This window comes from Bombus fervidus, chromosome 11 (assembly GCF_041682495.2).
Source record: "Bombus fervidus isolate BK054 chromosome 11, iyBomFerv1, whole genome shotgun sequence".
Taxonomy (NCBI): domain Eukaryota; kingdom Metazoa; phylum Arthropoda; class Insecta; order Hymenoptera; family Apidae; genus Bombus; species Bombus fervidus.
Window position 1 is genome coordinate 5505736 of NC_091527.1, and position 13467 is coordinate 5519202.

General features: G+C 36.8%; 1 protein-coding gene across 3 annotated transcripts in view; it reads right to left on the bottom strand.

Moving 5' to 3' along the window:
• Positions 1-624: 624 nt before the first annotated feature.
• The window catches only part of So (SIX homeobox 1 protein sine oculis), a 58575-nt gene continuing 45732 nt past the window's right edge, over positions 625-13467 (bottom strand). For 2 of the 3 annotated variants that reach the window (XM_072012194.1, XM_072012195.1), the window contains exons 4-5: positions 10861-11326; positions 625-8923 (exon numbers count right to left, since the gene is read on the bottom strand). In XM_072012194.1, coding sequence (XP_071868295.1) covers positions 8642-8923; positions 10861-11326 — 748 coding nt within the window. In that variant the 3' untranslated portion in view covers positions 625-8641. The remainder of the gene's footprint in view (positions 8924-10860; positions 11327-13467) is intronic. The other variant, XM_072012196.1, reaches the window with a different exon arrangement.

A 13467-nucleotide genomic window follows, 5' to 3' on the forward strand; every position in this document is an offset into this window, starting at 1 on the left:
AATATAAAAGCAAAGTAATGTGTTTCAACACATACGATTCTTTATTGAAGCAGTGAACACGCTTTTGTTCGTATCATTATATCTCATATATTATTAATTAGAAATTGCACGTGTCTTAAATGTAAACTATTCAAATAATTATCAGTATTCCAAGAATAAATGTCTACCAATTATCGTTGTCGTTCGAATCATTACACTGTGGTGTTTCTCTATTTTTATGAGGAGAATACCTTACCAATAGGTATCTTCATTTACAAACTAAACAAGTGATCTTTGTTTTAGATATTTGCATCCAGTATTAAATACACGTGTACTCTGTACATTAATCTTCGTTCACCGGAACATTACACCATGTCTATCAACTAAATTGAATAGTTTCTATTACTCCATAAATCTCGAAAATACAAGTTTCAAGAAATTGCAACAGAAAATATAATCTATATACACAGAAGTATAAAAATACCTATGTATGCATCTCCTAGGTGATTTTATCCAGCTTTTACTCCAGCAATTACGTATAGCTATATCTTCGAAGGTTTCAAATATTCATCTTCTCGTTCGCCGTAAATTTCTTAAAAAAAAAAGCCACTTATTCGTCTGAAAAAAAAATAAATCAATGCTCGATAACGAATTTAATTTAACATTTAATTAGCGCAGAAGTTTTACAGGATAATACATCGTGTAAGGGAGTTATCGTTACCCACGTGTTGTATATATAATATATATATATAATATATATAATATAATGTATAATATATATTATATACATATATATATAATATTTTCCTTTTATTACTTTAAATAACATCAACTTTTACTTCGATTACAGTTCGATCGTACATCATGTGATCTCTTCTTACTTGTCTATTCGTGCTACCCTTTCCACATCCGTTTTCATTCACGCGTACACCTACATATACACAAGCCATTCTCTCCTCTTCGTTCTCTCATTTCTCTTATTTCTCAGCTTCTCCTTTCTCTCATTCTCTCACTCTTAGCGATTTGTCTTAGTTAGTTGTGCAACAGTAAGCTTGTCCGCTAAAATACACGAATGAGAACTGCTGGGAAGAACTGTCGGTTATTAATAATCGTCCTTGCGCAAAACATTTTCTGCGAACGAAAAACGGTACAATACAACTCCTATGCGTGTATTTATCAGCACTTTTGTCCGCTGTACAGTTTCCCTTTGTGAATTACCGATCCAAGAGAGATTTGTGCTAAGACTGACGAAACTGATTGATCCAACTGAAGATTGGACCAATTCCTTGGGCGAAACATTGAGATTTAAATATTGTTTCGATTCGTGAGAGTTTTGTTTCCTTGGTGTCTGCTGTTACGCTTGGTAATTTTCGTATTCTTCGATTTCTACACTTTTTCCAAAATATTTGCGATATCGGAAACGAAACGTTTAGAGATTGTTATCTTCATCTGACAATTTTTGAAGAATATCTTTGGTATTCTCGACAATTTAGATATTTGATGAATCTAATTTCTCAAGCCGAGAGATTTGAATCAATATCCCTTCCATTTGCATATTTTCCTAAAATTTTGAATATTCTTAATACGATTGATATTTCCGATATTTGGAGATCTTAATATCGTGAATAGCGTTGGACTTTTCAAGGCCAATCGCGTGATCGGATACAATTTGTGGCGTTTCATTTACAAACTGTTTCTTCTAATCCTCCTCGAGAATTGCTCGCGATTTATTAGATATAAAACGACGATTCCTGAAGATTCTTTTATTGCTGACTTGTTTGTTGCTGGCTGCAAAGTCCTAGCGTTCTGGGAGAAAATGATCCGCGCGACAAGTGATTCTTGTCTAATTATACACTAGGAAGATTTATCGGCAGCCTTGGCCCGGTAAAGTGACAAAACATCTCTAAAAGTTAAAAGAGCCAACTCCGCCTGAACGTCGAAACGAGTCTGATAAATGAACGATCACATGCTCCGAATCTTCGGTAACGTATACGTTAAAAGCGATTACACATTAAGGAATATAAAACCAAGACGAAACTCTGATTTTCCCATTAAAACCAAGGATAAAAGGAAGAAGGATGAGAAATAAAAAAAAAATATTTTCTCCTTTAAATAAAAAAAAAATTGATCCTACAGAAATCAGATGAAGAAATAGACTCTGCTCTACTATCACTGAATTCTTGTCTTCCACTTGATTCAACGAACAGAAACAGATTCAAGAGCTTCCGATTCTTTGACCCTCTTCACGTTCCACACGGTATTAAAAAAATAAATATAAAACTGAAACGAAAAATTGCTCATTTTAGCTTAACAATTCATCGATATCCCCAAAATGAGGAAACATCACAAAACAATACATAAACACGATTAAGTCTAAAATCATCCAAACAGATATAATAGCAGCGTTACAAATACAACGTACGATTTTTAAAACAACATTGGTTGCTATGAAGATAAAAGAAAAAAAAAAAAAGAAAAGAAAGAAAGTCGATTGGAAATTTGATCTACATTTATAACGAAACCAGCGATTGATCGTCAAATAAAAACCGAAAGCTTATTCACTCGCAAAGTTCGAACAAACGTTTCCCCAGAAACGATTTTCTTAGAAAATTAAAAAGAAAGAAGAAAATAAAAAAAAAAGAAATCTTTTGCCTGAATCCGCGCTTGTGTGCATTTTCGGAATGTATCGCGAATGGTGTGCACCCTGAACGACGTCGAGCGTGTATACTGTGCCGTACAAAGCGTAGATTGTGCGTGAATCGAAGACAGTTTGGCTCCTTGTTGGACTATAGAAATCTCGAAAGAGAACGGATGTCGATATAACCGAGGATATAACACAGCGACAGACTGTTCTTCACTGTCGTTATTTTTCCTCGAAACATTTTGTGCGAGAATTAAATCAGATTATGCAAAAATCTAAAGAAATCATCTTTTTATTTCAACTTTACGTTTCATGATTCTATATGTTATCTTGATTTCATATATCTGAAGATTCTATATCTCAATATTATATTTTTGGTTTTATATCTTGATCTTATACCTTGATATTATATTTTTGATGACTGTAGATCTTCTTTTCATTGATACTGTATATTGACTGTATATATTTCATGATTCTATGATCCTGATTTTATGTATCTGATTTTATACTTCTGGTAACACAGCTTGATTTCACGTGTATACCTGATGATTATATATATCTTAATTTTATAGCTTGCAAAGAAAGGTATAAAATTTCAATTATATTATTATAACGTTATCTTCCATGATTGTAATAAATTTCACTTCTGTTATAAAAAGAAAGGTGAAACATGATCGATGCACACATGCTAAAAGCAATAAAAAAGACTCGTTAGGACATAGACATAACACAGTTACCGATTTTGAAATTGAAGCTCGTCGCCTTTGCGTTAAATTAATTTGATATAAAACGCGTAAAAAAAAAAGTTTAATTTCTATTTTTACTCCAATATTCGTAAAAAGTCGATAGAAAATAAAACTATTAAAAAAAAAGCAGTACATCAATTTCATTAAACATGTCTAGAGCACGTATCCAATAAATCCAATTACAGAGAGTAAACAAAATAAATAAAAACAAAAAAAAAATGAAATAAAATGGTCAGATTCAAAGTAGAACTAAATCCTCGAACAGTCGCGGTGTTCTCGTATATCGGGTGACGCGAATGTTCTGTATTACCAATAGTATATAACATAATAGTCGAGAAAACAACTGCCCTCCTGACATAATTAAAATGTCCTATTTATCATTTCCTTTTTTTTTTCCAAGATACGTTGAAATATTTAAATCTCCTTCTGTGTCTTATCTTTTATATAAAATTACACAATGTATTATACACTCTGACCAATGACTAAATATTTTAAACTGATGAAGGAAGACCAAGATGATGATACAAAGAGAATGATAAAGAACTTCAGTTTGTCCTCAATTTGTAGACACGTAAATAGAACAAATTTGAAGCAAGGAGTTTGAATTTTCTAAACAGATTTGCCAACAGATGATACAAAAGCGTTTCTTCGTCTAGCTTCCTTTTCTTCTTCCCCGTCGTTCCTCGTTCCCTTTCCTTTGCCTACCCTGTTTCGTCCCGAGGACTCTTTCTAACAGGGAAAAATCCTTTCCCCCGCTCAGCATCCTAGATAAGAATCTTACAAGGCAATGTCGCAACCAACGGGATATACATTCCGGACATCTGCACGAGAGATGTCCCTTAAATAGAGAACCGATAAAACTCATACTTTTTACCTCTTTTCCCTTTTCTTTCTCCTCTATAACGTTTAAATTTTGTCACCTCTATGATACACACCTCGCGTTTTCTTTTCTTTCCTATTCTTCGTTCTAGCTATATACCGTGTGTTTTCAGATTTTTCCTCGCTCATTATCTTATACCTTTCACACATTCTATCACTCTCCTCATTCAATCTCGTTCTCTCTGTCTCTCTCGTACTTGTAGGTTTTTCGCTCTTCTCTCTCTCTTTATGTACAGACTGCGAACTGCGGATAATAAATGATAAGTTACGCTCTAACTTACGCTATCTACGACAGTGTTTTTTTTATTTTATACCGGGTGTTTTCGAGGAAGAAATGAATGTTTCAGGCTCGTCCTCTCGTTTGGTTTTTCAGGCTGCGTTCTTCGAGTACAATAATTGTTCAAGAATTAGAAATAATTCAATTACGATTTTCCTAGATGTATTTTAAAAATACCATCGTTAAATCTAGAAATTGTAGAAATGATAAATTAGGAAATGTAACATGCTGAAGTAGGTTTTAAAGAACGAGTTGAATCGTGGTTTAAGCTTCAACCGTGTTTCTCCGTAACTGTTTCTCTAATTTTCATTTCAAAATAGAAAAGTCCCGATTTATCTGGATCCCGATTACTTCTCGAAATTTTTAAATAAACGATAAGGTGTCAGTAAAATTTGATTTTATCCACGCTCATCTGAAATAAAAAAACACGTTGTCATCTATACGACAATTAATCCGCAATTAATATCCAAGACGATTTATCACGCGATTAGTTAAATAGAGATCCAACAATTATCCTCGAATACGCATAACTAAATTAAAACAATCACCGGATGTATCCTACATTTCAATTACTCCAAACAACACGAGAATAACAAAATTTGCCCTTATTTCGAGGAACTGGCGACTTTAATTGAAACGCATATCCAACTATCCAGAAACTGCTACTAATTTCTGTCAACGATGCAATTCATAACGTGACAGTACAGTGGAGGCAAAAGTGCGAGACACAGAGGCAAGAGCGGTGTTCTGTAAAGGTGTTGCTGATTCTATTTGCGATGAAAAGATTGGCACTCGGCAATTGGCTGGCAGGAAGCAGCTGCTCCGCCTACCGCTCGCTTTTGCCTTGGTCACGCTAATTTGCATACCGTTTCTATCTAATGCACGGTCCTAACCGCCTATAACCAGCCTGACACGCGTGAAGCAATTAAAATTTCATCATTTTTCACTGGCCTAATGAAGAGGTATCTTCGAAACCGGTAAAACCGAACGAACGTTTCATTCTCGCTGTGTCTTCTTTCTCTTCCTCTCTTGGACGATCACGTCAAATGAAAAACACGATAAGTACACTTTTCTTGTTTTGTTGATTTTAAAGTCACTTTATGATTAACAATCTAAATACTGTCACGAGTACGCGAGGAAATAAAAATTTTCTGATATAGTATAGCAAGATCATTATCAACGAGCGATATTAAGATTTTAATCGAGTTTGCACTTCGTTAGAGGATTATGTGTAAATTAAACGCTTACATGTATTTCGCTCCACTATAGAAATAATCGCAATTTTGCGTTTATGCTGCACTTCTATTCTACAAAATAATATACTTATTTATTGCGTCTTTACGTATTTGCTTGTGCATTTACGTTTGGAAGTCGGTAAAAATTCGTGCAGCTCAAAGTTAAATGATTCATCAATTACTCGTATCTCTTGTATCGCTTAACTACGTGTAGTTGTATTGATAATGATATTGCGTTTAGCATTATCGGTATTTTTCCGTGAGAAACAGTAAATGTGACTTATCGTGTTCTTACTCTGTATTCTCGATCTACATATATGGTCGCGTCTACATACACTTAGTCTTGAACAGCGTTGTGCACGAACGAGCAGCAAGATCGCGAATTGATACAAAGTAGAGGATGCTGTGAGCCATAAATAAAGACAGGCTTTTCGAATAATCGCGTATCAGAGAATGAAATTGAATCGTGACTCGAGCCTGATTCGCAAACACCCGGTACTCGCCCGTTATAGACGAGATTAACTTAATCTTCTTTCGAACGCTCGTGTAAATGTGTATCTACTCTGCTGACCGTAAGTATCAAGATTAAAATACGAAAAATTAAATAACGATCGAGTACATCTTTTCGCGACGAAAATTAACAAGCTTCGCGAAAGTGACATTTATCAAATTGGCTTCTTAGCGATTCCGTTCGTTCGAATATTCTAACAATGGCCAGCAGTGTACACGTGTATGAGTGGATGTGTATGAAGGTGTACGTGTATATGAAAGTGTGTATAAACTGTGTGAGTGTATATTATCTACATATGTACACAGGACAAACACAGAAGCGTACGGTGTGAGAGGATCGGTGTGTGAAGAGCGTGTGTGGTTCGTTATAGTGACGTTAATTAATTAGCGGGGGATGGCTAAGATCCGTACACGCCTCAGAGATCACTCTCAGGGATCTTGCCTGCACGGTGCTGTTGAATCTTCCAAATAACATCGTTCTCCTCCCATAAAGGAAGGGGAAGCGGTGCTCCTGGACCATCGACGTTCATCGTGCTCATTTATTCTCGTTTGTTTTTCCTTTATTACCTAATGAAGAAAATAATTGGTACTAAACATTATCGTTAACGTTAACGTAAAATTGTCTCTCTGAATATCAAACATTTGTTTACATAAAATTATACCTTCTAGATTATTGAAATATTTTGCATATATTATAACTTACATATTATCCCAAATAATTCCTTTTCAAATATTATCCCGTTGCAGATATTAAATGTTATCCTCTCGTCGAAGAATTATGATTCAAAGATTGTTTAATTTTTACCGCGTGACAACTCGATAAATTTATCGAAATTTCTTTCAAAGCTACGAAGTATCTCGTTAAGAATTTTACCAATAATTTTCTCCAACTTAAACGATTACTAGATATTTTATATTCTTCGACAAAAATGACCACTCTGTTACAGACATACCAAACACTGTATCTTTCTCTCCTTCCAGGTAACATAGAAAATGAACCATTATTTCATAATTCTCCACATACGAAAGGTATGGAAAAAAGCCGAGAGGCTTATAACACGACGTTCGCCAAGGTTCAGAAAGATTCCGGTAGCAGGTTGAGGCTTGCACGGTTCTAACCAACTACTGGTAACCGTAAATAACGTATGAGTGTGTTCCTCTTACGTAAATAACGTATGAGTGTGTTCTCAGGACCTAGGTACGGGCGGTACGCTACGAGATTAAAACGGGGAATAATAATGGAAATAATGAGAATCATTGGATTCGCGGGAGAAAAGAGAACTAAAATAAGATACGACATGTGTTTGCGTTGTTTCTGGAAGCTGTGTTGTAAAAACAAGAAAAACGTTGGCCTTGTCTGGCGTCGCAGGGCGATATGGGATAAAGAAAGAAAAAGAAAAATGCTAACATGTCTTTTGCTATTTTCACGCCGGAAGCGTTCCCCCGCTGCCTCGATTTTCCTCGTGTTCTCACGGCTACTATTCGTAATAATCGTATGCGTTATATATATATATATATATACTATATATATCGTTCGTCCCCAAAAGAATTGGGAGAACCAAATGGGCGTCGTTCATATATCCTGTATCTGTGTGCGAAGAACATGTATTACGCGTAATACCACAGGTGAAATTCTTCCTCTCTTTTTGCCGGCTAGTTTGTCGGAAAGATCGTTTCTCGAGCGAGTGTGTATATGCGTGTGTGTGTGTGTATATGTGCGGCGATTAAAAAGTCGAGGCATGATGTGGTCGCTTCGGTCAGAGATACGAGATATTTCTCTTTGTTTCGATATTTATCTGAACTCCGACGTTTCGCAAACTTTCCTAAAACCTTCTGCAACTCGTTCCTAGAACGAGAAGCTTCAGCGAGATCGGGCGCATTCGCTTCCGCGGTACACGATCTCACCGTTCATTCTATCTCCGTCTCGACATCACGAAAAAATCGCAACATCAGTTGCCTGGCAATGTATACAACTAGTACGTACATTACGATCCTCGACTATACGCAGACCGTTCGTCTCGTCGATTTCTAATCGACACGTTTTTCGCGCGCTTTGCGACGACGCCTTCGACCTAACATCGCGAAGAACAAAATGTTCTTCCTAATTACCTAACGTGGTATAGTCTGGATTCTTCATCGAGCATAAACTGGACGAATCGGCCCAGCTATCTCGAAAATGATACACGGTCATCTTTCGTCTCCCATTATCTCACAGATATAATTTCGTGGCCAGATTCGTTTGCGAATCGCAAAAACTAGCTTCTTTCTCGGTTTTCTTTTTTTTCTTTTTTCCTTTTCTCTTATAGGTTTCGTATCTTCTGTTTCTTTAAGTTTTCTCTTGGTTTCTCTTGCCCTGGCTGCTCGGGGCCCAGGGTCACAATGAGTGATAATCGCCTAATACCAGGCCGCTGTGATAACTACCATGTGACGTAGACATCCCCATGGAACCCATGCCCTGATACGCTCCCATCCCCATGCCGTTCATCGACATAGTGTTCATCGTGTTCACGCTTTGCATCGTGTTCGGCAGCATCGTCGACGGACCCATTGGGCTCAGACCACCCATGGAAGGAGCTATAGCACCCATCTGCATCGACGTGGCTGTATGAGGAAGCGACTTCTGCAGATCCGCCGAGGTCGGCGTGATTAGGTAATCCTGGAACAAAAAAGGATAGACATGGTTCATCGATGGAAGAGCTTGTGAACATTGTTCTTCGCCGTATTTGAAATACTTCTGTGATGTTTTGCTGGCTATTTATAGTCTGAGTCTTCTTGCGAGATAGTTTATTAATTAATAATATAATAATAATAGTAATAATATTGCAATATTATAAAGTTGTAGATTATAGAGTCGTGTTTTGTGATTTTATAAATTTATTTGCAATGGGATAATCAGATGAAAATTTCATTTAGCGTATTTCTAAAACTTGCTATTGTAGGAGAATATTTAATGGTGATTTCTGAAATTTCATTAATGAAATTAAATTAATTATGCAAGAGGATCCTGGAATCTTTTCATAATAACGTTTGATAATCTTTGATATATATTTTTTGGTCCGGAACTGATTGGTAGATCAGAAGAAAATATTTAATTATTTAGTATTATATTTATTATTATTATATTTAGTATGAATAAAAGGAAAAGAATTGGCTACTATTTGAATATCTTGAGCAAGTAAGTAATCGAGTTTAAGGAAATTATAGAGAGTGATCATTACCTGTAGATCTACAGCTTAGATGCGTTCCCAACCATCGAATTAAGAATCATTAATTTCCCTCTAGTTAGTTTTTGTTACAGATGCTTAAAAAAGTTAGATATGAACTACTAAAGCGGAGTTAGAATTATCATACTTGTCACCCCTCGCGCAAACCATTACACTTAGTTGGTTATAAACACAAAAATTTATTCAAGACTCTTCATAAATTTCAGGCAAACTTTCACCTTACCTGATATTCTTACGCTATACGATGCGTGCTTTGCATTTGTTATCGTAAAAACTTTAATATCGACTCTTTAAACTTATGAAAGCATATATGCTAAGTAGTAGTTATAACTTAATTAACCACATAATGAATGATTTGGACAAAACTAAATGGATGATTCTTACGAAAGCTGCAATATTCGATTAATCTCAAGCCTTTACACTTTAATGTACACCGTAATTCTCAGTCCACAAAATACTACAAACACGATACACATCATCATACATTTTTTAATTAACAAAACAAGAATTTCAAATACCAACGCCCAATTACTTCCCAAAAACTAATCCTATTAATCTTTTAACATTCTAGTGAAATATGCAAATGTGCCTTTAGACCATGATCAAAAAAATAATTGAGAAATACTGTTATCTATTGAACAATTGAAAGAAACTTAAATATCTGTAACATAGCGAAAAACCATTGCTTGCTTTTAACTAGTTAAGATCTTAAGTCCTCTTTCCTCTGCCAAGAAAAGAAATAAAGAAAAAAGATGAAAAATAACAAAACCTCACAAGACAATTCACTGTACCTGTGAGCTACTAATCCATTAATCCTTTTAATTCTATCAATCCTTTAAAATTACAGTGAAATATAATAATGTGCATTGAAGCCATAGTCTAAAATTACTTGTCAAACACTGATGTCTATTCTAGAATCCCATGAAATTGAAAGTAACTTAAATATTTGTGACAACATTATAATAAACTACTGCTTGATCCTTAATCAGTTAAGATCAGTCCCTCTTCCTTCTGCCAAGAAAAGAAATAAAAAAAAAAAGATGAAAAGTGGCAAAACTACAGAAAACAGTTCACTGTATCTGAGAACTGTTAATCCATTAATTCTTTTAACCCTACTAATCCCTTAAGATTGCAGTGAAATATGATAAAGTGTGTTGAGGTCATGATCTAAAAATTCTTGTCAAACACTGATGTCTATTATCCTATGATTCCATGAAATTGAGAGTAACTTAAATATTTATGACAACATTGTGATAAACTATTGCTTGATCCTTAATCAGTTAAGATCAGTCCTTCTTCCTTCTGCCAAGAAAAGAAATAAAAAAAAAAGATGAAAAGTAGCAAAACCACACAAAACAGTTCACTATACCTGTGGACTATAGTACTGCATATAGTCCAACTGGCTCTTCTGCTGGGCGCAGCTGGGTGGCGGCGGTGGCAAGGTCGCCGTGGGATGTACCAAGCCGTGAGTACCGTGAGCACCGACCTGGAGATGATGTTGCAGCTGATGATGAAGGTTCCGTTTGTCGTCTCCGCTCTCGCTTCCGGTATCGTGGTGTTGTATATGGTGCGTCGGCGTGTGAGGATGGCTCAAGGTCGAGCCATGGCCTTGGTGGTACGAATGAGGACTGGAAACCGAGACAGGAGGAGGAAGCTGATACATGCTCGACGCCTGTTGATGTTCCATCATCGGTTGCTGCTGCTGCGCAGCTACAGCGCAGGATGATGGTTGTTGCGGCGGTTGCTGATTGACCGCCTGCCTCTTCGTTTCATCACCACTTTCGCTGCTCGAATCACCTAAACCTCCGCCGTGAGTTTTGTCCTCTCGTTGGCCGCTGTAACAGATAAGAAAATGTTTTGATTGTTAGAGAAGATCGATGAAGTACAAGCTTATTTTTGGTGCAATTTTGCACTTGAATAACGGTTTGATAATTGAACAAACGGAGTTGCGTACACGTAAATTTTATAAATTACAATTCAATAGTCGAACGATATTAAGACAAACAATCAACCGATATTCGATGTAGAATCGTAAATTTAGAGAAGACCAGTTTACAATTTACAACTTGTACGTAACATTCGACATTATAGTACGTCTATCTAATCAGGAAGTCCAATCAAAGGATCCTACCAGTCATAATTTTCAGCAAGAACAAACTACAACTATATAAAATCGCGAAACAACCATTCCACTTTTAAGTTCTCCAAAGATTCCGATGCAATCCCATTCTCAATGTTCCCTCAAAAATATGAACACACAGCCCTCCTAACAATGCAAGAACAGATTAGAAAACGGTAGAAACCACACAGATCCTCTATAGATTTCGTTCATTATCTATCTAACAAATTTCTCCTAGTTAACGCGAACAATACCCACATCCAGCGATGGAGGCCGCTTAGATATCCAATTAATATTGCAAGTCGATGCTAGGCGAATCCTTACCGCTCTGTTCTCGCTTGCTTCGGGCGGTTCTTCGGCAACACCGCTACGCCGCGATACTAAACTCTTCTTCTCACAACCGGCAACAGTTCCAATATAATTACTGACAAAACAGTCGACCAATGATCCTATCCCGAGAAGCGGAAGAGGATAAGGGCTGCTCGGAATAATGCCTGCTAAGATAATACCATCTTCGATTCGTAAAATACCAGTGAAGAGGGTACTGCTTCCTTTTCTGGGTGTAGCAACGTGAATTAAGGGTGGAACATCACCGAGAACAAGGAGGAACGAGTAAAACTGACAACAGAATAGGAATATAAAGCGAGAGGCAGAGAAAGAGAGAGGAAAAGAGGAGTGAACTCGCTCTGGACGTATCGTAAACTCAATTTAGCAGGCTGGACCTCCTCGAAGCCACGAAGCACGTGGGATCACTTCGGGGTCCTTGCGGCCTCGCGCTTCAACCTCTTTCTCTCTTGAACGTTCGGTTACCTCCTCGTCATGCTTGACTAAGACACTCTCTATATCCAGGTACAAGCAATCGTTAAGCGCTTGTTTTACAAGTCGTTTAGACGTGGCCGCCGCGATACGGCACTGTCTCTCCAGGCGCAAGTGCCACGACACTTGTCTACGGGGTGTTTTCGAGAACCGGTCCCTCTCGCGTTCGTTCAGTTCGGCCCCACCTCCCTTCCCAGCTACCGAACTCTGATAACGGGCATCCTGTTTTACACACTTTCGTGTAACCTTTCACTTTTGTGATATCGGCGACCCTCTCGATCTTCCACGACCGACTTCTATGGGAACCACGTGCACGGTATTTCAGTTAAGTGAAATGAAATTCAAATTTGTGCATGCTTGAATTTTGTATCGTATCTTTTATCGACAGAATACACGCGTTACAACACGCTTGTACGCGCTCTCGGGTATCATTTTACTTCTATAATATCGGGAATTATTCGATCCTTGAGGATTGACTTCCTTGTATATCTTTACGGGTAGCGAGTATTTAGAACTGAATAAAATTCGTATTTACGAATGATTCGCTATCTTAACTTTTACGCTTTCTCGCGTGTCTTTTTATTGTGATATCGACGGGATTTCGGATTTTTATATATACATATATGGTTAAATCATATAGAAATTATCGGCTCATAAAGTATCAGAAGAAAGGATAGTAAAAAGCCAAAGGGTGGAAGAACAACGATGATTTCGTTAGATTAGAATCTGATATAACGTTAAACTCAAAAGCAAGAGTAAAAACGTAAAACAAGGCAGGTCAATGGTTTCGTTAGATTAAGAGTCTAGCATAACGTTAAACTCTAGAAATTATCGTCCTATACATATCACGATAAAAGATCAACGAAGATTCCATTAGATAAGAGTCTAACATGTCGTTAAGCTCTATGGAAACTCACTCGTACAGTGTCACAACGAAACGGATAAAAGAATCCCAAAGAACAAGATCAAGGAAGATTCTATGGAACCAAATTCTAACATGTTATTAAACGATATAGAAATTATTGTCTCATACAAAATGAC